Source organism: Pan troglodytes, chromosome 5, assembly GCF_028858775.2.
Source record: "Pan troglodytes isolate AG18354 chromosome 5, NHGRI_mPanTro3-v2.0_pri, whole genome shotgun sequence".
NCBI classification, from domain to species: domain Eukaryota; kingdom Metazoa; phylum Chordata; class Mammalia; order Primates; family Hominidae; genus Pan; species Pan troglodytes.
This window is the reverse complement of record NC_072403.2, coordinates 181,322,107-181,345,104: the sequence shown is the minus strand read 5'-3', so window position 1 is coordinate 181,345,104 and position 22,998 is coordinate 181,322,107. Positions and strand designations below refer to the sequence as shown.

The window sequence follows — 22,998 nt, the reverse complement described above, 5'->3', positions numbered from 1 at the left end:
TGACAGCAAATCTGTTTTCAGCATGGCTGACTAAATATTTCAAACCCACTGTTGAGACCTACTGCTCAAAAAATGATCTATTTTAGAATATTACTGCTCTTGGTCAATGCACCTAGTCACCCAAGAACTCTGATGGAGATGCTCAATGAGATGAATGTTGCTTTCATGCTTACTAACACAACATCCACTTTGCAGCCCATCAATCAAGGAGTCATTTGGACTTTCAAGTCTTACTATTTAAGAAATACATTTCATGAGGCTATAGCTGCCATAGAGAGTGATTCCTCTGATGAATATGGGCAAAGTCAACTGAAAACCTTCTGGAAAGGATTCACCATTCTAGATGCCACTAGGACATTCATGATTCATGGGAGAAGGAAAAATATAAATACTGACAGGAGTTTGGAAGAAGCTGATTCTTCCAAATCCCACCATGAGGGATGACCCTGAGGGTTCAAGACTTCAGTAGAGGAAGTCACTGAAGATGTGATGGAATGAGTGAGAGAGGTAGAGTTAGAAGCTGGGCCTGAGGATGGGACTGAATTGCTGTACTCTCATGATAAAACTTGAATGGATCAGGAGTTATTTCTTATGGATGAGCAAAGAAAATGATTTTTTCAGATGAAATGTACTCCCAGTGAAGATGTTGTGAAATGCTTCACTCCCAGGGAAGATGTTGAGATGACAACAAATAATTTAGACTATTACATAAGCTAAGTTGAAAAAACAGCAGCAGCGTTTCAGAGAATGGACATCAATTTTGAAACAAGTTATTGTGTGAGTAAACTGCTATCAAAAACCATGATATGCTACAGAGAAACGTTTTATAAAAGAGTCCATAGATGCAGCAAACTTCATTGTGGTCTTACTCTAAGAACCTTCTACAGACACTCCAACCTTCAGCAACCACCACCCTGATCAGTCAGCAGCCACCAGCATTGAGGCAAGACTCTCCACCAGCAAAAAGATGACGGCTCATTGAAGGCTCAAATGACGGTTAGTAGTTTTGAGCAATGAAATGTTTTAGAATTAAGATATGCACATTGTTCTCTTAGACATAATGCTATTGCACCCTTAATAGACAATAGTGGAGTGTAAACATCCCTTTTATATGCACTGGGAAGGCACAAATCCATGCAACTCACTTTATTGCAGAGGTGTGGAACCGAGCCTGCGGTATCTCCAAGGTGTGCCTGTATTAGTTCCCTGGGCCCGCTATGATGAAGTATCACAAACAACACACATGTATTGTCCCGTGGTTCTGGAGTCCAGCAGTTTTAAACGCAGTGTGTGGCAGGGCTGCACGTCCTCGGAATGTTCTGGCAGAGGCCCCTTCCCTGTCTCCCACAGTTCTGGTGTTTCTGGCAGTCCTTGGTGACCTTGGCTAGTGGTTGCATCACTGTGGTCTCTGCCTCTTTCATCAAGCGGAGCTCGCCCTGTGTCTCCGTCCTCATATTCTCTATTCTTATTAGAACACTAGCCATTAGATTTGGAGCCTGCTCTACATCAGTTCGACGATATCTACACTTGATTTCACCCACAAACACTGTGGTATTTCCAGTAAGCTCATTCACAGGTTTGGGGTGGACGTGAACTTGGGGGGACATGATTCCACCTGCGGCGTGTCTGTCCCTCGTCCCCCTGCGCACGCACGTGATGATGCTTCCCTCAGCATCGCTGGCTTTCCTGCCGAAGCCTCTGACTGCTTTTTGTTTCATCCTCACATCTCCCTTCCTCCTTACCCCCAGGGGGCCCAGGGAAGATGCTGACCAGGGGCTGTCCCCTCTACTCCCCCTCTGGTCCCCTGCACAGTGGGCCCATGAAGTCCCGCCTCACCCTGCCAGGAACCTCTCTGTGACTTCCACCGTCTATGAAGCCCATTCCATGCACCTGGCCTGGGTGCCGCACCAGGAGCCTGCTGTTCTTTGCACCATGAACACCTACCCACTCTCTCTGCCTGAAATACTTTCTCAACCGGGGACACCCCATTCACGGGCCATGTTCCAATCGGCTTACCTTCTGTCTCCTCTAAACAGACTTCCCTGATTCTGGGCTGCCAGATTTTACAGAAGGAGGCCCATCTTCTCTGCACCTGCCCATCAGCACGTGGAGTCATGACTACATACCTTCCTGCTCCCCAGTGAGTGTCACGGTCTTCACCGCATGCTTCTGAAGTGCTGAGCAGCTGAGCTGCCTGTCTTCAGCTTTAATCAGGAAACACGCATTCTGTGGACTGAGGAATGGCAGAGGCCGTGGCACGCAGAGTAGGGGATGCCGCCCTCCATGTTCTGGCCCCAGGAAAAACTAACCTGGAGGCAGAAAAACTCAAACTGATGAATGGATAATTATCCACTGAAAATTCTTTAAGGGGAACTGGTTTATACTTTTTTTGAATTTGAGATAACATCAATCTATTTAAACTACTTTTTAATTCAAATGATGACTTTGTCCCCAATAGCTTAAAAAGCAAAATAACGTACCTTAAACATGACACATACACTCTTGGAGGCTTTTGTCTGTGCATGTGTCGGAAACCGATGTTTGCCCAGTGATAAATAAACAGGTGCCATTAGGAAAAACAGAGGTTTTCACAAATGAAAGCTCCTTCCCTCTCCCACACCCGCTCGCATATCCTCCCTGAAGACAGAGGCCAGAAAGTGAGGCTTGCTCTTCATGGTGCCTGCCGACCTCTGCAGCGCTGGACCCCTGTGGGGGAATGCCAGGAGGCTTAAGAGACACTCCCCTGCCACAGACACAGTAAGGGTTGTGTCCACAGAAATTCGCTTTAATGTTCTCTAACTAAGACTTGACGGGTCCATGGCCAGGCTGACAACTCCACACAAACGTGAAGGAATCCGACAGGCAGTTGCCGACATGAAGCAGGTGCAGGTGGCTCCGGGCAAAGCAGCAGCTCCCCAGTCACCATCCACCCCACCTGGGGAAGTAGCACCTCCCCCATCCAAGGTCCACCCCAACCCAGGAGAAGCAGCAGCTCCCCTGTCTGCCATTAACCCTGACCTGGGAGAAACAACACATCCCCAGCCACCTTTCACACTGACCTGGGAGAAACAGCCTCTCCACCATCCACCTTTCACACTGGCCTGGGAGAAGTGGCACCTCCCCCATCCACTGTCCAGCCCAACTTGGGAGAAGCAGCCCCTCCCCCATGTACCATCAACCCCCACCTTAGAGCAGCAGCTTCCCCTTTCCACTGTATACCCTGACCCGGGAGAAGCAGCCCCTCCGCATCCATCGTCCACCCTGACCTCTGAGAAGCGGTGCCCCCCACCCCCATGCAGAGTGCACCCTGATTGCGGGTGATGCCTGAGGTGTGGGAGGGGCGGGGGTTAGCTGCTGCCACTGCTTCTCGTTCTCTCGAGTCCTTGCTCTGTGCCTGCACGTCAGGCTGTTCCTGTGATGGGGCCACGTGCAAGTGTGCACCAAGGGGACTTGGCCGGGTACTGCACGTCCACTGGGACACACCCTTCTACGGGTACTGCACGTCCACTGGGAGACGTCCTTCTAGGGGATCCTCACTGAGCAAATGAAGCAGAATTTGGGTAAAAATGAATTTTCCCAAAGCTGCAGTACAGCTTTTCAGTCCTCTAACTGCCTGAGATAAATGTTGGCAACTTCCTTTTATATTAAATTTCATTTTTGTCACATAATAAACTTGATTATTGACCATAATAACTTTGTTAATATACAGACTGATTATTGATACTCACCGATGTATGTCATGTGTTATTGAGAGTCACTCATTTGGTTTAGAAAGACCAATATCACATTGAGTAATTCGAAACATATTTAAGGCATAGAACTTGCATTTTTTTCTCTTAAGCAAAATGAGGAGTTCTAGCCAATCTTGCTAGTGTTATTTATAGCATCTTATTTCCTGAGAGAAGACAGGAAAAGTGAGTCCCTGCCTTCCCTCTCTCCGTCTGGCTCCTCCCAGGCCTGTCTGGCAGGGGCCGGGGTGCAGGAGGAGGAGACGGCATCCAGTACAGAGGGGCTGGACTTGGACCCCTGCAGCAGGTACTCGGAGCAAATGGTGAGATCAGAAGGGGGATGATGTCATTCCTTCGAAGGAATGAATTAAACGTGCTTCCTCATGTGTCTGATTGACAGCCCTGCACAGGAGAAGCGGCATATAAAGCCGCGCTGCCCGGGAGCCGCTCGGCCACGTCCACCGGAGCGTCCTGCACTGCAGGGCCGGTCTCTCGCTCCAGCACAGCCTGCGCCTTTCTGACTCGGTCCGGAACACTGAAACCAGTCATCACTGCATCTTTTTGGCAAACCAGGTACGATTATTTCTTAAACTCAATCAATTATTTCATCGTGCTCTAATTTTAAGAAATTAGAGTTCTCGAACTCTAAGAAGCGGAGAAGAAAAAGGAGCAATTTCGATTCTTAACTTAAGGTGGGTGGTGTATCTATTAACACTAAACGGCAAGTGTTTCTTCACGTGGTGTTTCTACTGCCCGCTTGAAGAGCAAGGCACGTGGCCGCTCCTCAGCTTTTCCTGCGTGGCTGTGCTTTCACCAGCCGGGCACCCCTTCCTCTCTGAGGGTTGTGGCTGCTGCTATTTTAATGTATATACCTGCCTGGGAACCCGGGTAAACGCTTTATGTTTTCAGTTTCCGAAGAAGATTCCACATGAGAGTTTGTTATTGAGGAGAGAATTAGAAACAACTCCCGGAATATCTGAAAAGTAACTGGAGATTAGAGAGAGACTCTGATTGTTAACATCATTATTAGTAGATTAGAGAGAGACTCTGATCGTTAACATTATTAGTAGATTAAAGAGAGACTCTGATTGTTAACATTATTAGCAGCTGAAAAGTGGTTTTGAACATAACTAGAGAGTATTTGTGGTAAGTCTATGGAAAATCCTGTGACTGCCGGGACACACAGCGACTTTTAACAGTCTTGGGGCAGTTTGCATATGAAAAGCGAGCTGGCAGGTTGCCTGGCTACCACTTAAGGAAGGTGGGTTTGGCTGCCCAGGACTGGGAGCTGAGCACCCAGGAGTCTGGTGTTTAATCAGACTGCTGTTGGTGGTGGACGGCCGGTAAACAATTAGCTCTCTGCAAAGCTGTCTTTTACTTTGATTGTTCATACGAAAAGAGTTTTAAAAGACCTTTGCAAATTCAAACTACATTCTGCTGCAGACAGGCACTGAAATCTTTCTTTTGGAAAAACACAAGCATAAACGTGGATGTGTGGCGTGCAGAGGCTGGGGCAGGGATTAGCGGCACTGGCTCATCCGTGGCTCCATCCCTGCCCGGTGTCCCTGGATGGGCTGAGGCCAGGTAGCCTGGCTGCTCATCCTTCCTGTGGGATGGAGCCTCACTGTCCTTTGACAAACCGCAGCAGGGGATGCTTTGTTAGCCTCCTGCTCTTGTAAGAATCTACCTCAAGGCAGAGATAGTAGGATCTGGTTTCGTCAAAGGAGTTTGATTTAGCTTTTCTAACCTGTCCTTATGAAGCTGGGCATCCAGAACTTTCGCATTTACCATCCTGTTCTTGGCTGGCCTCTGCAGGGCCAGCCCCACACAGCTGTCCTTAGGGGACTGCGACGTACCCGGCAGTGTGGGCTGATGAGGTGGGGAGATGGGAAGAGCCTGCCAAGGCTGTACCTGAGCTGCGTATTCTAACACCGTTCTGTGGTGCTCACTGCGTGCAGGTACTGTTCTAAGCTCGTGGCCAAGTGTTCGCTCCTGTCATTAAACCCTCTTAAGAGCTCCATAGAAAGGCCCTATCAGCACCACCATTATTACCGCAGCTGCCTCGGGCAGTTGGAGTAGAAAGCGCCCCAGACCCAGAGGCACATTCTGCCCCGGTAACCCATGCCTGTGGCTCGCTGGGCTAAGTCAGCCCCTGGTGAAGTTTCATTTGCCGAATTCATCTCTCACGACAACCCGATGAGGTGGGCATTTTACATGACGCTACGTTTCATTCTATGGATGAGAAAACTGAGACAGAGAAGTTAAGTAAGTTTCCCTAGGTTGCACAGCCGGTGCTCAGCATTGCTCAGCCTGGTGCTGACTCCGGCCGCAGGCCGTGCTGCTTCCGGAGCCAGGACAGATGAAACAATCACCAAGGACCCCTGGGGCGGCACTGGGGGGAGCAGATGGTTTGGGGGGTGGTCCCAGGAGCAGATGGGTGGGGGGTCTGCAGGTGCTGCCAAGCATTTCTCTTCTTCTGAGGAATGTTTCTCTATTCCTGGAAGGTGAGGATTTCCAGGTTACCAAATGTTGTTTCTGGAGAGGGAGAGTCCTTGGATTAACAATGAGAAGTTAACGGCCTTTGATATTCTAAATATGGGAAGAATTGGGGTCTCAGTCTTCCCTTCAACCTAGAGCAGGGTGTGACCAATTGCTGGAAGGGACCTGGGGAGCCCTGGGACCCTCAGGCTCATGCTCGCCCGGGAGAGGAGAAGCTGAGATCCACAGGGTTAATCACCCAGCCGGGCTTTGGACCACATCTCCTGACTTCGGGGCCAGCCTCCACCGAGCCGTGCCAACTTAAAATCCCCAAGAATGGAAAAACAGGCCTGCAGGAAAATAAAGAGGCAGGGTCAAAATGATGGCTAAGTCAAGTGTTCTGTTTTTTTGTAAGTATAATTCACCAAATTAAGTTTATTTGTAACTTTTTTTTACAGTTGATATTCTATTTAATTAGGTTATGCATAACTGTTTTTTGCTGGATATTTACACAAAATGCGTTCACAGATTATTTTTGTCAGGCTGGATATTTTTCTAAATTCAAACTTTCTACATCTAAGTCCTGTCTACGAGTCGTATGAACAGAATTACTCCAGGCAAGCGCTGAACTTGCCCATCTTCCATTTGCTCATCTGTAAATTGAGGACAATTAGAGCAGCACGTACCTCCCAGGCTGTTATGAAGATGAAATAATAGGAATATTTAGAACGTGAAGAGCACAGTGCTTGCCGGCAAATGCAAGCCCAACAAATCTTAGTTATAGTTAGAAGGATCCTGCTGGAAGAGTAAATTTCCTCCTTCGCTCTCAGTTTGCCACAAATCCAGTTGGTGCTGAGTTTTATACGCAAACTGTTTTTCAATGGTCATGTGAGTTACTCGGCCAGTCTCGCTCACAGGCAGGGTTGCAGCTGTGGACTCATCACTAACAAGGGTTTCCTGTATTCCCAGGAGCTCAGCTGCAGGAGGCAGGATGGTCTGGAGGCTGGTCCTGCTGGCTCTGTGGGTGTGGCCCAGCACGCAAGGTGAGTGTCCTCAGAGCCTGTGGTCTCTCTCTGGCTTGTGAGATGTGGCTTAGCTGCAAGGGGAGAGATGACAAAATAAAGTGTGTGGTTGGACAATCTTACCCGTGAGGACCTTCTAGCTCCTTTATAAATCAAATAGTAACTTACTTCTGAGCCAATATGACATGAGATAATTTATCTTTGGAAAATTCAGGTGTTAGAGAAAAATGCAATTCCACCTAGAGTTGTACAGTTTATCCTTTCTTCTATGGAGGATGTTCACAACACTGCAAGTGTTTGTCCACCTAGAGTTGTACAGTTTATCCTTTCTTCTATGGAGGATGTTCACAACACTGCAAGTGTTTGTCCACCTAGAGTTGTACAGTTTATCCTTTTTTCTATAGGGGATGTTCACAACACTGCAAGTGTTTGTCCACCTAGAGTCGTACGTTTATCCTTTCTTCTATGGAGGATGTTCACAACACTGCAAGTGTTTGTCCACCTAGAGTTGTACAGTTTATCCTTTCTTCTATGGAGGATGTTCACAACACTGCAAGTGTTTGTCCACCTAGAGCTGTACGTTTATCCTTTCTTCTGTAGAGGATGTTCACAACACTGCAAGTGTTTGGTGTTTGTTGAATTCTTTTTGCTCCACTTTCTTCCTCCTTTAAATATTTTCCCATGTGTTTACTTTTCTACAGTATGATTTTTAATGACCACATAATATTTCATCACAGATAAAGCCTGATCTTTTTCAATCAATTCCCACTTAGATTGGTTTATTTTCATTAGCATAAATGATGACACAAAAAATATTGACGTGGATAAATCTTAAGTAGCATTTGTGATTATATCCTTTGGATAGGTTACAAAATTAGAATTGCTGAATCAAAGCTTTTAATTCTTGCCAAGTAACTCTATGGAAAGTGGTCCAATGCCCACTTCTATCAGCAACCCTGTGTATTATCCTGTTCTAATTTGCTAAATATTAGATGAAAAGGAAGGCTTTGTTTAAACTTTCCGTTCAGTGTATTACATTTTTTTTTTCTGGGACGGAGTCCTGCTCTGTCACCCAGGCTGGAGTGCAGTGGCGTGATCTGGGCTCACTGCAAGCTCCGCCTCCCAGGTTCACGCCATTCTCCTGCCTCAGCCTCCCGAGTAGCTGGGACTACAAGCGCCCACAACCATGCCCGGCTAATTTTTTGTATTTTTAGTAGAGACAGGGTTTCACTGTGTTAGCCATGATGGTTTCCGTCTCCTGACCTCGTGATCCACCTGCCTTGGCCTCCCAAAGTGCTGGGATTACAGGTGTGAGCCACCGCGCCTGGCTTTGAATTATTTAAACTGTTATGATTTTCGTGAGATCTGATCACTTTTCTTGCCAATAGCTTAGGTGGTGACTTAAAACCATTTGTTTCTGTACTTGATACTGACCACTCTTTCAGATCCTTACCCACAGGGTGCATTAAGAGTTGGAGAATACATTTTTACAAAATAACAACCTGCTGACATAACTGGTTTTAGGCAGTTGATCTCAACAAGAAAGCAACATACGATTTAGCCGCTTTCTGACACTTTATCAATAGCAAGGCTAAAGATCCATGTCTTTCCCAGTTTATTCATTTATTTGGTTTTTTCCTGAGCAATCAACTGGTAGACAGGACGGCTGCTTTTCAGCCTCAGATCTGAGATGGAAGAGCCAGACAGAGTGACCTGGGACATGTGCCAGGATGTCAAGCGAGGCCGGGATTCCCTCACCAAGAAGGTCGGGCTATGCAAAGGGCCAGCTGAACGGACAGGGCGCTGCCTGTCTCCACCGATTTACCTTCTGGCACACGCTCCTCGACCAGCCAGGGGCAGAAACTGACCCCACAGACCCGCAGCTGCGTTGGGCCCACACTCTGAGTAGCGGCACTGGCACGGAGGATAGTGGCTTTTCATCAGAGGTGGCTCCAGCATTCCTCTAAAAAAGGGAGAGAAGCTGCGGGATATTGGGAGGCCTCGTTAATTTCCTTACACGCGAGGTTCTGGTTTGTCACCCCGGGTCAGGCCAACCTCGCCCTCTTCCCCTACGTCACCCTTCTCCACTGCGGTTCCCTTTGCAGCTGGTCACCAGGACAAAGACACGACCTTCGACCTTTTCAGTATCAGCAACATCAACCGCAAGACCATTGGCGCCAAGCAGTTCCGCGGGCCCGACCCCGGCGTGCCGGCTTACCGCTTCGTGCGCTTTGACTACATCCCACCGGTGAACGCAGATGACCTCAGCAAGATCACCAAGATCATGCGGCAGAAGGAGGGCTTCTTCCTCACGGCCCAGCTCAAGCAGGACGGCAAGTCCAGGGGCACGCTGTTGGCTCTGGAGGGCCCCGGTCTCTCCCAGAGGCAGTTCGAGATCGTCTCCAATGGCCCCGCGGACACGCTGGATCTCACCTACTGGATTGACGGCACCCGGCACGTGGTCTCCCTGGAGGACGTCGGCCTGGCTGACTCGCAGTGGAAGAACGTCACCGTGCAGGTGGCTGGCGAGACCTACAGCTTGCACGTGGGCTGCGACCTCATAGACAGCTTCGCTCTGGACGAGCCCTTCTACGAGCACCTGCAGGCGGAAAAGAGCCGGATGTACGTGGCCAAAGGCTCTGCCAGAGAGAGTCACTTCAGGGTACGCTCTGCAGGGAGGTGGCCGCCGTGAGGGAGGAAAGAGCTTAGCTGGGAACTGATTTGCTAGTGCGTCTGGTGATGCCATGCTTGAGCAGGCAGAGCCTGGCCTTAGAGAAGCACACTGCACATCCCCGCACGTGCTCACACACATGCATGCACACACCACATGCACATGCACACACTGCCCACCACACGCAGCCACAGGCATGTGCACACATGCACACACACACCACACACACACAAACACACATGCGCACAAACACATGAACACACATCCAAAGACATATACACAAACACTGCATATGCACTCACACTCACATATGTATATACATCACACATGTACACACACCACGCAACACACACACAGACACGCACACACACACCTCACCACATACACATGCATGTGAACACACCCTCACATATGCATGCCCATGTGCACACAAACACCATACATGGGCACGCACATGCAGACGCACATAAACACCATTCATACACTCATGTGCACACATGCACACCACACAGACATACATGTGAACACACATGCACACACGTGCACACACCCTATGTGGGCACCCATGCACATACACAAATAAACACCATGCATGCACTCACATTCACAGACGTGTGCACATACCACACATGCACACACACACCACACACATACATGTGAACACACACTCATGCATGCACATGTGCACACAACCATATGTAAGCACTTATACATGTGTGCACAAAACAGTTGTGCACACACCACCCACAGCCATGCAATGCACACACACCACACACATGTGAACACACACATACACACGTGCACAAAAGTACCATACACAGTCACACACATCACATTTACATACCTACACAAATACCATACATACACTCACACATCCCCCCACACATAAACACACGAACATCATATAGATGCACACACAGAACCACACATGTACACACACATACACATGCACAAATGCACACACACTCATACACATGTATACATACACACAAACACCTCATGCAAACTCATGCATGCACATACATCCATCACACATGTGTATACAAACAGGCACACGTGCACACACAATGCATGCAGAGCCACAGGCAGTTGTCAGCACATACGTACTTTCACACAGGCACTCACCCTTTCACATGCAAACACCACATACAAGCGCACACACACACAACAACGCACGCCTTTCTAAGCCACGATTAATCAGAGAGGGCTGCCCCAGGTGTGCTTCCCTAACTGCACTAATTATCATCAGTTGAGATTGAGGCTGGTTTGATGATCAAGGAATCAACCCTATTCAAATGTTTCTAGCAATCCCAGACTTTTTTGATCACAACCAAAACCACTCCTAAATGTTTGCTTTAGTAGCGAAATGATGGGAGAGCAAAGTAGCAGGTGCCCTTTTCCAAGGGAAAGGGCTAGTGATTTATGAGGGAATGGTTTCATGTCCATTTTGGTTAAAATATGTTTGGAAATGAATCTTAAACTGCAGGTCTTTAGAATCACAATGGTGTATGGTACATTGCTCCCTCCCGGACGTGTAGGGCCTTGGAAATAAGTACATGGTTAAACTCAGTAATTTGAGTAAAAGGCCTAGAGATGCATAGCTTGTTGTTGAGTCAATTTCTCATGGGTGTCCAGGAGTTCCATACCATATAGGACTGGCCCAGCCCCGTCGTAACTCAGCTGCGGAAGGCGCTCCTGCAGGCCCAGGGTCTGTGTCTCTGAGAGGACCAGTGGGACTCTGTGAGCCCCTTTGCCCAATGCAGAAACTCGCTAATCATGAGTGACTTGCAAGGAACGAATGGCCTTGAACGTCCATGGGAACATGCCCAGAACACACAGCAGGCCACACCTCTCCAAGGGCCATCTCACTCTTATTTATGAAACATTTCCTTCTTCTAGGTAGATTTCTTACATTACACTTCCATTTCTTGTGTCATGCTTAAAAACAAAATTTCAAAAGTACTATATACAGAAAAACTGATTATAAAGAGATTGCAAACCTGCTACGTAGAAGGAAATACTCTCACTGCTTGAAGATTCCAACTTGTATTTTTAGGATGTCAGTTAGCTTGGCATCAGACATTGGATGTTTATCTGTTGCTCTGTTTTTCTGCTTGTGTGTACTCACAGGGTTTGCTTCAGAACGTCCACCTAGTGTTTGAAAACTCTCTGGAAGACATTCTAAGCAAGAAGGGTTGCCAGCAAGGCCAGGGAGGTAGGTGTGTTGTGAAAAATGCATTTTATATACTGGCTGGGATGGATTTCTATTGTGACATGGTGTGTGTGTGTGTGTGTGTATGTGTGTGCATGCATGCTTGTAAAAATTTAAGTAAAAATATTTGGGTAACTACCACTATTGTCTTTGAGTGACTTAGCTGGTCAACTTAGACATGTTGATACCTGAAAATAATAAATTGATTAAACAGTTAATTTTAAGTATATTTTAATAATCCAAATAATTTTATTATGGAAGACAAAATATAAATAGCTGGTACTTTAATATGAGTTGAAATATAGACAACTTTTCCAGTATATTAATGTGTGATGCTTGTCTGCCTAAGGAAAGTCATAGATATTTGTCAAACTTGACTTATAGAAGTTTTCTTTTTTTTTTTTTTTGAGCCAGAGTCTCACTCTGTCACTCAGGCTGGAGTGCAGTGGTGCAATCTGGGCTCACTGCAAGCTCTGCCTCCTGGGTTCACGCCATTCTTCTGCCTCAGCCTCCCGAGTAGCTGGGACTACAGGCACCCGCCACCACACCCGGCTAATTTTTTGTATTTTTAGAGACGGGGTTTCAGTGTGTTAGCCAGGATGGTCTCGATCTCCTGACCTCGTGATCTGCCCGCCTTGGCCTCCCAAAGTGCTGGGATTACAGGTGTGAGCCACCACACCCAGCCTAGAAGTTTTCTTATACTGTTCATAGTTGTTGACTCCATCATATGATGGAAATCTATGCTACTTAAATCATTGACAGATGATCTCATCTTTTCTGTTAGTTACAATTGTGAATCATATTTCCAAGCACACTTTCCAATATTTTCTTGAGCATTTAATTCTGAAGGTCACTATGACAGGTTCATTAAATGCCGTACATCATTTAATCTTCAGAATGACTACGTGAGATGGGCACTTTCACTTTCTTCATTTTACAAAGATGAAGGCTGGCACCCAAGGGAGTGCTGTGTGGCTGCCATGTTGAGCTCCCCAGTGAGCAGGGAGCAGGGCTGCTGCCTGGGTCTGACAGCCTCAAAGCGGAGCTCACGTCTGCCACACGGTGTGGCTGTGTGCACATGAAGGCCAGGCCATTTCAATTCCAAATTATGACAAGTGTAAACTGTTATGTCATGAATCTATACATCAGGAATATGTGGCATTTGGTATCTTTGATGCACAATGACTCTGTGATCCCACCGCCTACTTCAGAACCGGGGTGCGTAGCCCACTCTTCAGTTACACTTTGCAGGTCCTGGTCATTGTGCACGTCCTGTGAGGAAGGAGAACAAGGAGACATTTGATCATCAATGCAGGGAGAAGGGTGTTCTAAGACCAACCCTCATTCCAGCTCCAACTGTCACCCCCACCACGACCCTCACTGTGCCTGTTACCTGAGGGGTGATTTGCAGCACAGGCGGAGTTATCTTGGCTCCAGCATTCTGCGTGCCAGGGCCTCAGCTTCATGAGGCAGTGCTCTTCTGGGGGCTCCTGGGGTGCAGTTGGCTGCGGGGCTTTTGGGTACTTTTTGTTGCAATAATGTTTTTTCAGTCTGATATATTTATATGTATACGTGTGTGTGTGTATTTTCACTAATATAGAAAAATATTGTTTTTATAAACAAAACATATATGCAAATATTCTTTGTATGAAAGAAAATATACCCTTCGCGGTGTTCCTAATCACGTTTGTACTATAATTTCACGTGGGTTCAGTTAAACTAGAGCTAAGGTTGTCCATGGCATGTTGAGTCAGTTGTCATAATGGTCAGTGAGTAAAACTAACCTACTATGACAAACATGACTTACACCTCTATGTGAGCAAACACCTTGTGTGTGTGTGTGTGTGTGTGTGTGTGTGTGTTACCAGCATACACCCTAGTAGGTGCAGCCTCCTTCAGCAGGTATTTCCTAGGCTCACAGGTGCAAGTCAATAATCCCTGGAACTATCAAAAGCAAACTTTTAAAACTTATGGGAAACTCTTAGATCTTCCAAAAAAAAAAAAAAAAAAAAAACCACTTACAGAGAAATCTAGATCTGTTATCTCCAGATGTGTAGAATAAGTATGGATCTATATACATATATCTACCTGACCATATGTGGCAATCACCCATGAGTTAGTCTACTCAAAGCCAGGTGGATGCCAATGTCCCATTTGGAGATCTTTGCCAACACAACAAAGACTTCTTCTTCACTGGTTATGTCAGACTTAAGGAAAATTGGTCTTATACAAACAGCTAGTTCATGGATTGGTTCTTGGTAATGACATCCCCTTTTTCACTGTTCGTTAAAAGTGAGAGTAACCTTGTGAAGAGGCTGAGCCATTATTATTTTACAACTGAGAATACTGGCAGAAGCCTGGAGAAATGCAAGTTAGCTGGAAGGTTTTACTACCAGGTAAAACTACATTCCTGTCAGAGCCAGAGCAGAAGCAAAGATATATGCGGTCTTTTGTTTAACTTTTAGAGGAATGAAAAACAAATACCCTAGGTTAGTTAAAGATTAGTGTGCTGGGTAAAATCCACTCAGGGTGGTTTCTTTGTCTCTATTAATATGTTGATATTGACCTGATTGTACATGGTTATGGGCAACATGAATCCGAGGGGAAGCTTCTGAGCTTAGTATGAATTGCAGCACAGTTTATAACCAAGTAATTAAAAACTCAATCACGGAATGCCTGACAGTGCTGTAAAATGTCTAAGTCTTTCCTCAGTAATGGACTGTCTGAGAGAAGTCAGGCATTTCAAAGATGGGATCTTCACCCCTGAGAGGGAGCAGGGTCCTACATGGGGGTGAGGTGAGCTCTGGCCTAGAGCCTGGGTCCCGACTGCAACTGCGCAGGCCCCGCTGACCTGAGGACTGGACCCCGCCTCCGTCCCTGACTCGCCTCAGGTCAATTTGTAAATTACATGCCATACCCACCCAGGTCCCACGATCTAGGGCTTCAGAGGGAGTGGTGGGAATGTGGAAAGGTGGGAGTGGTGGGAAGGTGGGAGAGGTGGGAAGGTGGGAAGGTGGGAAGGTGGGAGCGGTGGGAAGGTGGGAAGGTAGGAGTGGTGGGAAGGTGGGAAGGTGGGAGCAGTGGGAAGGTGGGAAGGTGGGAGTGGTGGGAAGGTGGGAATGTGGGAAGGTGGGAATGTGGGAAGGTGGGAAGGTGGGAATGTGGGAAGGTGGGAATGTGGGAAGGTGGGAAGGTGGGAATGTGGGAAGGTGGGAAGGTGGGAGCAGTGGGAAGGTGGGAAGGTGGGAAGGTGGGAATGTGGGAAGGTGGGAGCGGTGGGAAGGTGGGAGCGGTGGGAAGGTGGGAGTGGTGGGAAGGTGGGAAGGTGGGAGTAGTGGGAAGGTGGGAAGATGGGAGCACTGGGAAGGTGGGAGTGGTGGGAAGGTGGGAAGGTGGGAGTGGTGGGAAGGTGGGAGTGGTGGGAAGGTGGGAGTGGTGGGAAGGTGGGAGCGGTGGGAAGGTGGGAAGGTGGGAATGTGGGAAGGTGGGAAGGTAGGAGTGGTGGGAAGGTGGAAAGGTGGGAAGGTGAGAATGTGGGAGCGGTGGGAAGGTGGGAAGTTAGGAGCAGTGGGAAGATGGGAAGGCCAGGAGGAGCAAGGCACAGTCTCGAGGGGACTGGCTGTTTGAGCAAGAGGATAGTGAATTTTCTTTAAAGCAGAGCAAGGAGCCATAACAAAGGGTATTTGGGGATGAAAAAAAAAGGATGAAGAGTCGAGAGGAGCCATCAGAACACATGGGGGATGTGTTCAAGAAGCAGATTTGTGGTCGGAAGCTTTGCAAAGAGGGGACCTGGGTCTGAGTGACATGCGTGGCCACTGGTGCTCCTGCGTTTGGACTGTGCAGGCCTCTCCTATGCTGATGTGTCTCCCCACTCCTGAGCTAATTTCTGTTCTGCTCCTTCTGTGACATGTGGCAGTGTGGGAAATAGCTGCTGTCCCCTGTCCCTGCTGTTCCTGGTGTCACCCAGCACCAGGCTGCTCTGGGAGCCAGGGCAGATGGTCCTCCCTGTGGTCCTGGCCCCTGCTGCTGGCCCCGTCCTCCGTAATGCTCACGGCCCGTCTATGCTTGCCCTCAGCTGAGATCAACGCCATCAGTGAGAACACAGAGACGCTGCGCCTGGGTCCGCATGTCACCACCGAGTACGTGGGCCCCAGCTCGGAGAGGAGGCCCGAGGTGTGCGAACGCTCGTGTGAGGAGCTGGGAAACATGGTCCAGGAGCTCTCGGGGCTCCACGTCCTCGTGAACCAGCTCAGCGAGAACCTCAAGAGAGTGGTGGGTACTCATGCGGGGGCCGCGGGGGTCACAGGGCACGGGCAGCTCCGCCGCTGGCCCATCTCAGCAGGTATCAACATTCCCTGGCCTGGCAGTGCCTCGTGCTCAATGTAAAAACCCACAGTTCACAGGGGAGGTGTCTGCCGGGCTCCTCAGGATCCTTGCTCAATATTCAGCATTGTTAGAGGGAAGTTGGGTAGATCTTGGGAAGTATTCCCAAGGAAAACAGTCCTGGGCACAGTCTCCAAAATAAATTCTTAATTTTGGGAAATTTACCTCCTTGGTAAATCTGTAGGTATGAGTGTACACACACACACACACACACACACACACACACACCCCTGCAGAGGAAAATAATTTTATTTAAAGGACTGCATGTTGGCGTAGCTGAAGAGGCAGGACGGGAAGTTCCTGTGAGGCTGGCAGGAGTGAAATGGGTTTGAGCGGCACAGCGCGGCCAGGAAGAGAGGGATGCCTGCGGGGCTCAGGACGGGCAGCTCGCAGTTTAGAGAAAGGGACTGAACATAATGAGGTGCTCCGGGCCACGGTGCCCCACGACATCCACATGGCTAACCAGGGTGCGGTGACGCTGACTGTCACTCGTACCCAGAGGGCATGAAGTAAATGATGCCAGGAGATGGAGCCCAGGGCAGGGAGGGCGGCGGGGGCAGGAGTCTGGGGCAGGGAGGGCGGCGAGGGCAGGAGCCCGGGGCGGGGAGGGGGTCGAGGGCAGGATCCCAGGGCAGGGAGGGTGGCGAGGGCAGGAGCTTGACTGTATCCCTGCCTGTCGTTATGGCTGCTGCCTGGGGACCTCGTTCCCACCCCAGTCCCACCTGGCATCCCCAGTCGAAGGAGCCCCAGCGTTGCTCTGCACTGGTCCAGGTGTGATGTGAGCCACGCGATTTCCGCTCTCCAGGAAGGCAGGTGGATGGGGAGCCCCAGAAGCCCAGGCAGTGACGAAGCTGTGGCTCAGAAAGCCCCGTGAGGATGGAGGACAACTTCCGGAGCTTCCACCCAGGGATGAGTCAAGTCTTACTTGACTTTAGAGCTTTTTAATGAAGGAGGAACTTTGTTTTTCATCCACAAGCATGATGACTAAATATGTAGTATTATTGTCTATACTTAAATGTTTCACTTGATTTTCCAGTCGAATGATAACCAGTTTCTCTGGGAGCTCATCGGTGGCCCTCCTAAGACAAGGAACATGTCAGCTTGCTGGCAGGATGGCCGGTTCTTTGCGGAAAATGAAACGTGGGTGGTGGACAGCTGCACCTCGTGTACCTGCAAGGTGAGGCCCCAGAACACGGCTCCTGGGGGAAGAGGACACCATCGGACCCTTGGCAGAGCCTGACTGCCTGGAAATGCCAGCGTTCAGTGCTGATGTGTGAAACCGGTTCAGCTATGTGAGGAAATTTCAGTGTAAGAAACACAGAAGGGCAGGAACCGTATTTAGGACTTGAATCAACCTCTTTGTTTGCACATAAAGAACCAGAGCCCAGAGAGGGGGAGCAACCTGGCCAGCGTCCCCAGTTGGTTAGAAACAGGAGGAACAGAGAAGCCAGACATGGCCCTAGACTCTGCATTTAATTCCATCCGGTTCCAACAGAGCCTGAGGCTCAGCAGAAACGTTTGGGGGAAATACAAGCCACTGCCTGAAGTCTTACAGACAGACAATTTAGCTTTTAATGTTACTCTATTTCTGCTGACAATGGCCTCAGCATTACCTTAGATAACAGGAGTTCCTGCTGCCCGTCTTTTCTTCCCTCCTTCCAGGAAGCGTGGAGCTCTCTGTTGCATCCTTGCTGCTCAGTGAAGGGAGAAAGGAATGGAATGGATGCAAAGAGCCATCTGGGGGCCCTGTTCTTGTTAGGCTGTCAGCACTAATGGGAGAAAAAGATGCCCTTATTTTCACATCTCTGTAATGTATGGTCCGTAGGATGGAAAACATTCAGCCATTCTGTCGACCCCTTCTAGTCTCAGCCCTTGTACCAGCGTCCCCTCCTTTTAAATGAGTGTTCCATGCATGCCTTTCTTCACTTGTAGAAATTTAAAACCATTTGCCACCAAATCACCTGCCCGCCTGCAACCTGCGCCAGTCCGTCCTTTGTGGAAGGCGAATGCTGCCCTTCCTGCCTCCACTGTGAGTATCGCCAGCCGGCAAGCGCATCCTGCATTTTTAGGAATTCCATGCTTGTTTGTTTATTTATTCATTGGTTGGTTTTGGCAGAGAAGAGTGAGGTTCAGCCCCCTGAGTACAGGTGAGAGAATCAGAGGGCCACCCCAGGCCACTGGTCATCCACTGAGGACTGACTCATGGCCAGAAAGGAGTGTGGAAGCCCTGGGAACGCGGGGGTGGGAAGGCCAGTCCTGATGCTTCTCAGACGAGGAAGCTGAGCCCAGTGGTCACGCAGGTGAGCCCAGAGCAGGCCCCGATGGAGCCCCAGCTGAGAGTCAGAGAACACACGTAGATCTGTGACTGTGTTATGGCAGCAAGTGATCACTGTACACACGTTCCTGGAAAAAACAATAGAAAATCAGACAAACAAAAACCAAAGACTGTTATCCGAAGAATATGTTCTAAGGGATAGAAATACATTCCAAGGAACAGAACCTGAGATGGAGAGGAACCACGTGTGGACACCCTGGGGATTCCCGGGCCACCCTGGAAACTCAGTGCACGTTCAGAGACTGAGTTGGCCCCAAAGCTGCCCTCAGGTCTCTGTGCTGCCTCCCACCCCTGCCCCGAGTTCCCTTCCCAAGTTAGCTCTGCTGACCCCACCCAGAGCTCCTGAGCCATCCGTGGCTCCCCAGTGCCGTGCCATTGGCAAGGTGCTTCAGGTCTACACCCCAAGTTGCTGCTGCACTAAGATCAGGCAACGCTTCTCCCAAACTAAACTAGTCACCATCCCCCAAACATTCCCAGAATGTCCCTGTGGCCCCAGAGCTGTGTCATCCTCAGGGCACCTTACCTCTGATGTGGACAGAGAATGAAGGGACTCAGAGCTCACACTCTGCCACTCTGTGATTTTGAATAAAATGGGATTTTTCTGAGTTTCAAATTTATTGCCTGTAACATGCAGAAAATGTATCCCCTATACAGTTAGTCTTATAATTAAAACCAACAATTCAATATGCATAAAAGTGCCTGTTAGGTATTCACAAAGTCAGAATGCTCCTGGCAAAGCATAAAAATATAATCTTGATAATCAAAGGGCCCACATTAGACTAGAAGGAGACATTTTATGTTATCAGGAGCATCATGACCAGGAAAATACCTCCTTGACCATTTTTCTTTTCTTTCATTTCCCTGCTTTCTAGAACACTGAGTCATGGTGCATTCACTGGGCTTCTCTCCTCACGGGAATGATTTCTTGCGTCAGGTTACTCTTTCCCCCCATTTAGCGGCTGTGATTACCTATGAAGAATTTCTTTACAGGGAATCTCCTTTTTATTAGCTTGTTTCAGTTTACTTGGAAATAAGTGACCTGTAATTTTCACCAATAATTGAAATGTTTCACTACATTATGTAAATCAGCGAACAGAGGTTAAGTGGAAATACGTTACATCTTTGTAACTTTAATGAAACCTCATGTAGAAAAATTCAACACTGTCTTTGGCAAGCTATTTTATAAAATCGATTAAAAGACTTTCCTGGACACACATGGATTTAGCTCCCCTCAGCACCCTAACAGTAGACCCAGAAAGGCGTTTTTGCTCTTCTCTTGAAAGGCAGTCCCTGAACTCCTGTGCAGGTCACAAACTTGGGTCCCACGGAGCCACGGCCCAGCCACTGGGATGTCCACCTGCCCCAGCCAGGCAGTGGCCCCTCAGATTCCTGGATGCATGAACTGTGGCCCCACGCCAGCTGCCCTGTGCCCGTTCTGTTCTGTGGCACGTCTGTGAGGCAGGGCCTGATGCCACTGTGTTTGCTTCCTCTGGCAGCGGTGGACGGTGAGGAGGGCTGGTCTCCGTGGGCAGAGTGGACCCAGTGCTCTGTGACGTGTGGCTCTGGGACCCAGCAGAGAGGCCGGTCCTGTGACGTCACCAGCAACACCTGCTTGGGGCCCTCCATCCAGACACGGGCTTGCAGTCTGAGCAAGTGTGACACCCGCAGTGAGTGTCGGGCAGGTGACACCCGCGTGCCTGTGGGGGTGGGGCCGCGTTTCTCCCAGTCATCGGGACCTTTGCAAGGGACAGAGCTGCCCTCACGAGGTGCTGGGCCTTTGCAAGGATTCTAGCCAGGTGAGGCTTTTTCTCCCAGCTGATGGGAGGGGTTCTCCTTCCCTCTCCTCAGCAGCTGTGAGATGCTCCTCGGTTAATAAGGCACACCGCTTACAGGCAAATACCCCTCTAGGCGGCACAGCCTGATCTCTCTCTGCTTCTTGTGTTAGTCCGGCAGGACGGCGGCTGGAGCCACTGGTCACCTTGGTCTTCATGCTCTGTGACCTGTGGAGTTGGCAATATCACACGCATCCGTCTCTGCAACTCCCCAGTGCCCCAGATGGGGGGCAAGAATTGCAAAGGGAGTGGCCGGGAGACCAAAGCCTGCCAGGGCGCCCCATGCCCAAGTAAGTACGGTGAAGGCGGGGCCCTGGGAGGGCGGGCTCACAGGCAGCTCACAGTGAGCAGCCACAGCTGGAGCCGGGATCCGGGGTGTCAGGGCCTGTTCCAGCCCAGCCCAGCCCCAGCCGAGCAGCAAAGGGGGCTGCCATCCCGGGCCTGGCTCGGTAATGAACCCATCCTTTGTGATTAATTCTGCTCACCTGTGCTCAGCGCAAACCTCTGAGATAGCCCCGTTTCATTCCGGTTCAGGACAGACTGTAATTAAAGGAAGAATGAGCCAGCACTGCAGCTCTGTCATGGGAGTGAATGTGGATGGGGGAGTGAGTGGGGATGGGGAGTGAGTGTGGATGGAGTGAGTGTGGATGGGGAATGAGTGTGGATGGGGAGTGAGTGTAGATGGTGTTTATGGGGGAATGAGTGTGGATGGGGAGTGAGTGTGGATGGGAAGTGAGTGTGGATGGTGTTTATGGGGGAATGAGTGTGGATGGGGAGTGAGTGTGGATGGGAAGTGAGTGTGGATAGAGTGAGTGTGGATGGGGAATGAGTGTGGATGGGGAGTGAGTGTAGATGGGAGTGAATGTGGATGGGGAGTGAGTGTGGATGGGGAGTGAGTGTGGATGGTGTTTATGGGGGAATGAGTGTGGATGGGGAGTGAGTGTGGATGGGAGTGAGTGTGGATGGTGAGTGTGGATGGGGAGTGAGTGTGGATGGGGAGGGAGTGTGGATGGTGGAGGGAGAGTGTGGATGGTGGAGGGAGAGTGTGGATGGGGGAGTGAGTGTGGATGGGGGAGTGAGTGTGGATGGGAATGAGTGTGGATGGGGAGTGAGTATAGATGGGAGTGAATGTGGATGGGGAGTGAGTGTGGATGGGAATGAGTGTGGATGGGGAGTGAGTATAGATGGGAGTGAATGTGGATGGGGAGTGAGTGTGGATGGGGAGTGAGTGTGGATGGTGTTTATGGGGCAATGAGTGTGGATGGGGAATGAGTGTGGATGGGGAGTGAATGTGGATGGGGAGTGAGTGTGGATGGGGAGTGAGTGTGGATGGTGTTTATGGGGCAATGAGTGTGGATGGGGAATGACTGTGGATGGGGAGTGAGTGTGGATGGTGTTTATGGGGCAATGAGTGTGGATGGGGAATGACTGGATGGGGAGTGAGTGTGGATGGGAGTGAGTGTGGATGGTGAGTGTGGATGGGGAGTGAGTGTGGATGGGGAGGGAGTGTGGATGGTGGAGGGAGAGTGTGGATGGTGGAGGGAGAGTGTGGATGGGGAGGGAGTGTGGATGGTGGAGGGAGAGTGTGGATGGTGGAGGGAGAGTGTGGATGGGGGAGTGAGTGTGGATGGAGTGAGTGTGGATGGGGAGTGAGTTTGGACCGAGTAGTGAGTGTGGACAGAGGGAGAGTGTGGATGGGGGAGGGAGAGTGTGGATGGGGGAGTGAGTGTGGATGGGGGAGTGAGTGTGGATGGGGGTAAGTGTGGATGGAAGTGAGTGAGTGTGGATGGAGTGAGTGTGGATGGGGAGGGAGTGTGAATGGGGGAGTGAGTTGTATGGGCAGTGAGTGTGGACTGAGTGAGTGTGGATGGGCAGTGAGTGTGGACGGGGAGTGAGTTTGGACTGAGTAGTGAGCGTGGACAGAGGATGCCGCAAATGCACAGAACTGTGTCTCTCTGAAATAGCCTTTCCCTGCGTCTGTGCAGACTAGGGTGTGAGTTACAGAGCACTTGGCCCAAAGCATCAAGGGCTTCCCCAGGGAGGCCTGGCTCGGGAAGTGCATGGATGTGCTGAGAAAAAGAGGGTGTGCAGGGATTGCCTTCAGCTGTGCTCACGCCTCATGGGAACTGCCTGTGAGGACATTCGGTGTCATACCAGGCTTCTGAGTTGAGGCCACCCTCCATGGCAGAGGGACAGCTTGGCGAGGAGCTCTGAGCTTCTCGGTGTAAATGGTGGTGTGGGGCCAGGCACGGTGGCTCATGCCTGTAATCCCAGCACTGTGGGAGGCTGGGGCAGGAGGACTGCTTGAGGCCAGGAGTTTGAGAGCAGCCTGGGCAA

The 22,998-nt window shown here is 49.7% G+C and overlaps 1 protein-coding gene across 1 annotated transcript in view; it reads left to right on the top strand.

Annotated features, from left to right (window-relative positions):
• Nucleotides 1-3,956: 3,956 nt before the first annotated feature.
• Nucleotides 3,957-22,998, top strand: part of THBS2 (thrombospondin 2) — a 39,003-nt gene continuing 19,961 nt past the window's right edge. The window contains exons 1-10 of the mRNA XM_024357525.2: nucleotides 3,957-4,035; nucleotides 4,129-4,301; nucleotides 7,176-7,249; nucleotides 9,334-9,890; nucleotides 12,030-12,114; nucleotides 16,187-16,383; nucleotides 17,531-17,671; nucleotides 18,427-18,523; nucleotides 20,326-20,496; nucleotides 20,775-20,951. Of these exons, the coding sequence (XP_024213293.1) occupies nucleotides 7,198-7,249; nucleotides 9,334-9,890; nucleotides 12,030-12,114; nucleotides 16,187-16,383; nucleotides 17,531-17,671; nucleotides 18,427-18,523; nucleotides 20,326-20,496; nucleotides 20,775-20,951 (1,477 nt within the window). The 5' untranslated portion in view covers nucleotides 3,957-4,035; nucleotides 4,129-4,301; nucleotides 7,176-7,197. The remainder of the gene's footprint in view (nucleotides 4,036-4,128; nucleotides 4,302-7,175; nucleotides 7,250-9,333; nucleotides 9,891-12,029; nucleotides 12,115-16,186; nucleotides 16,384-17,530; nucleotides 17,672-18,426; nucleotides 18,524-20,325; nucleotides 20,497-20,774; nucleotides 20,952-22,998) is intronic.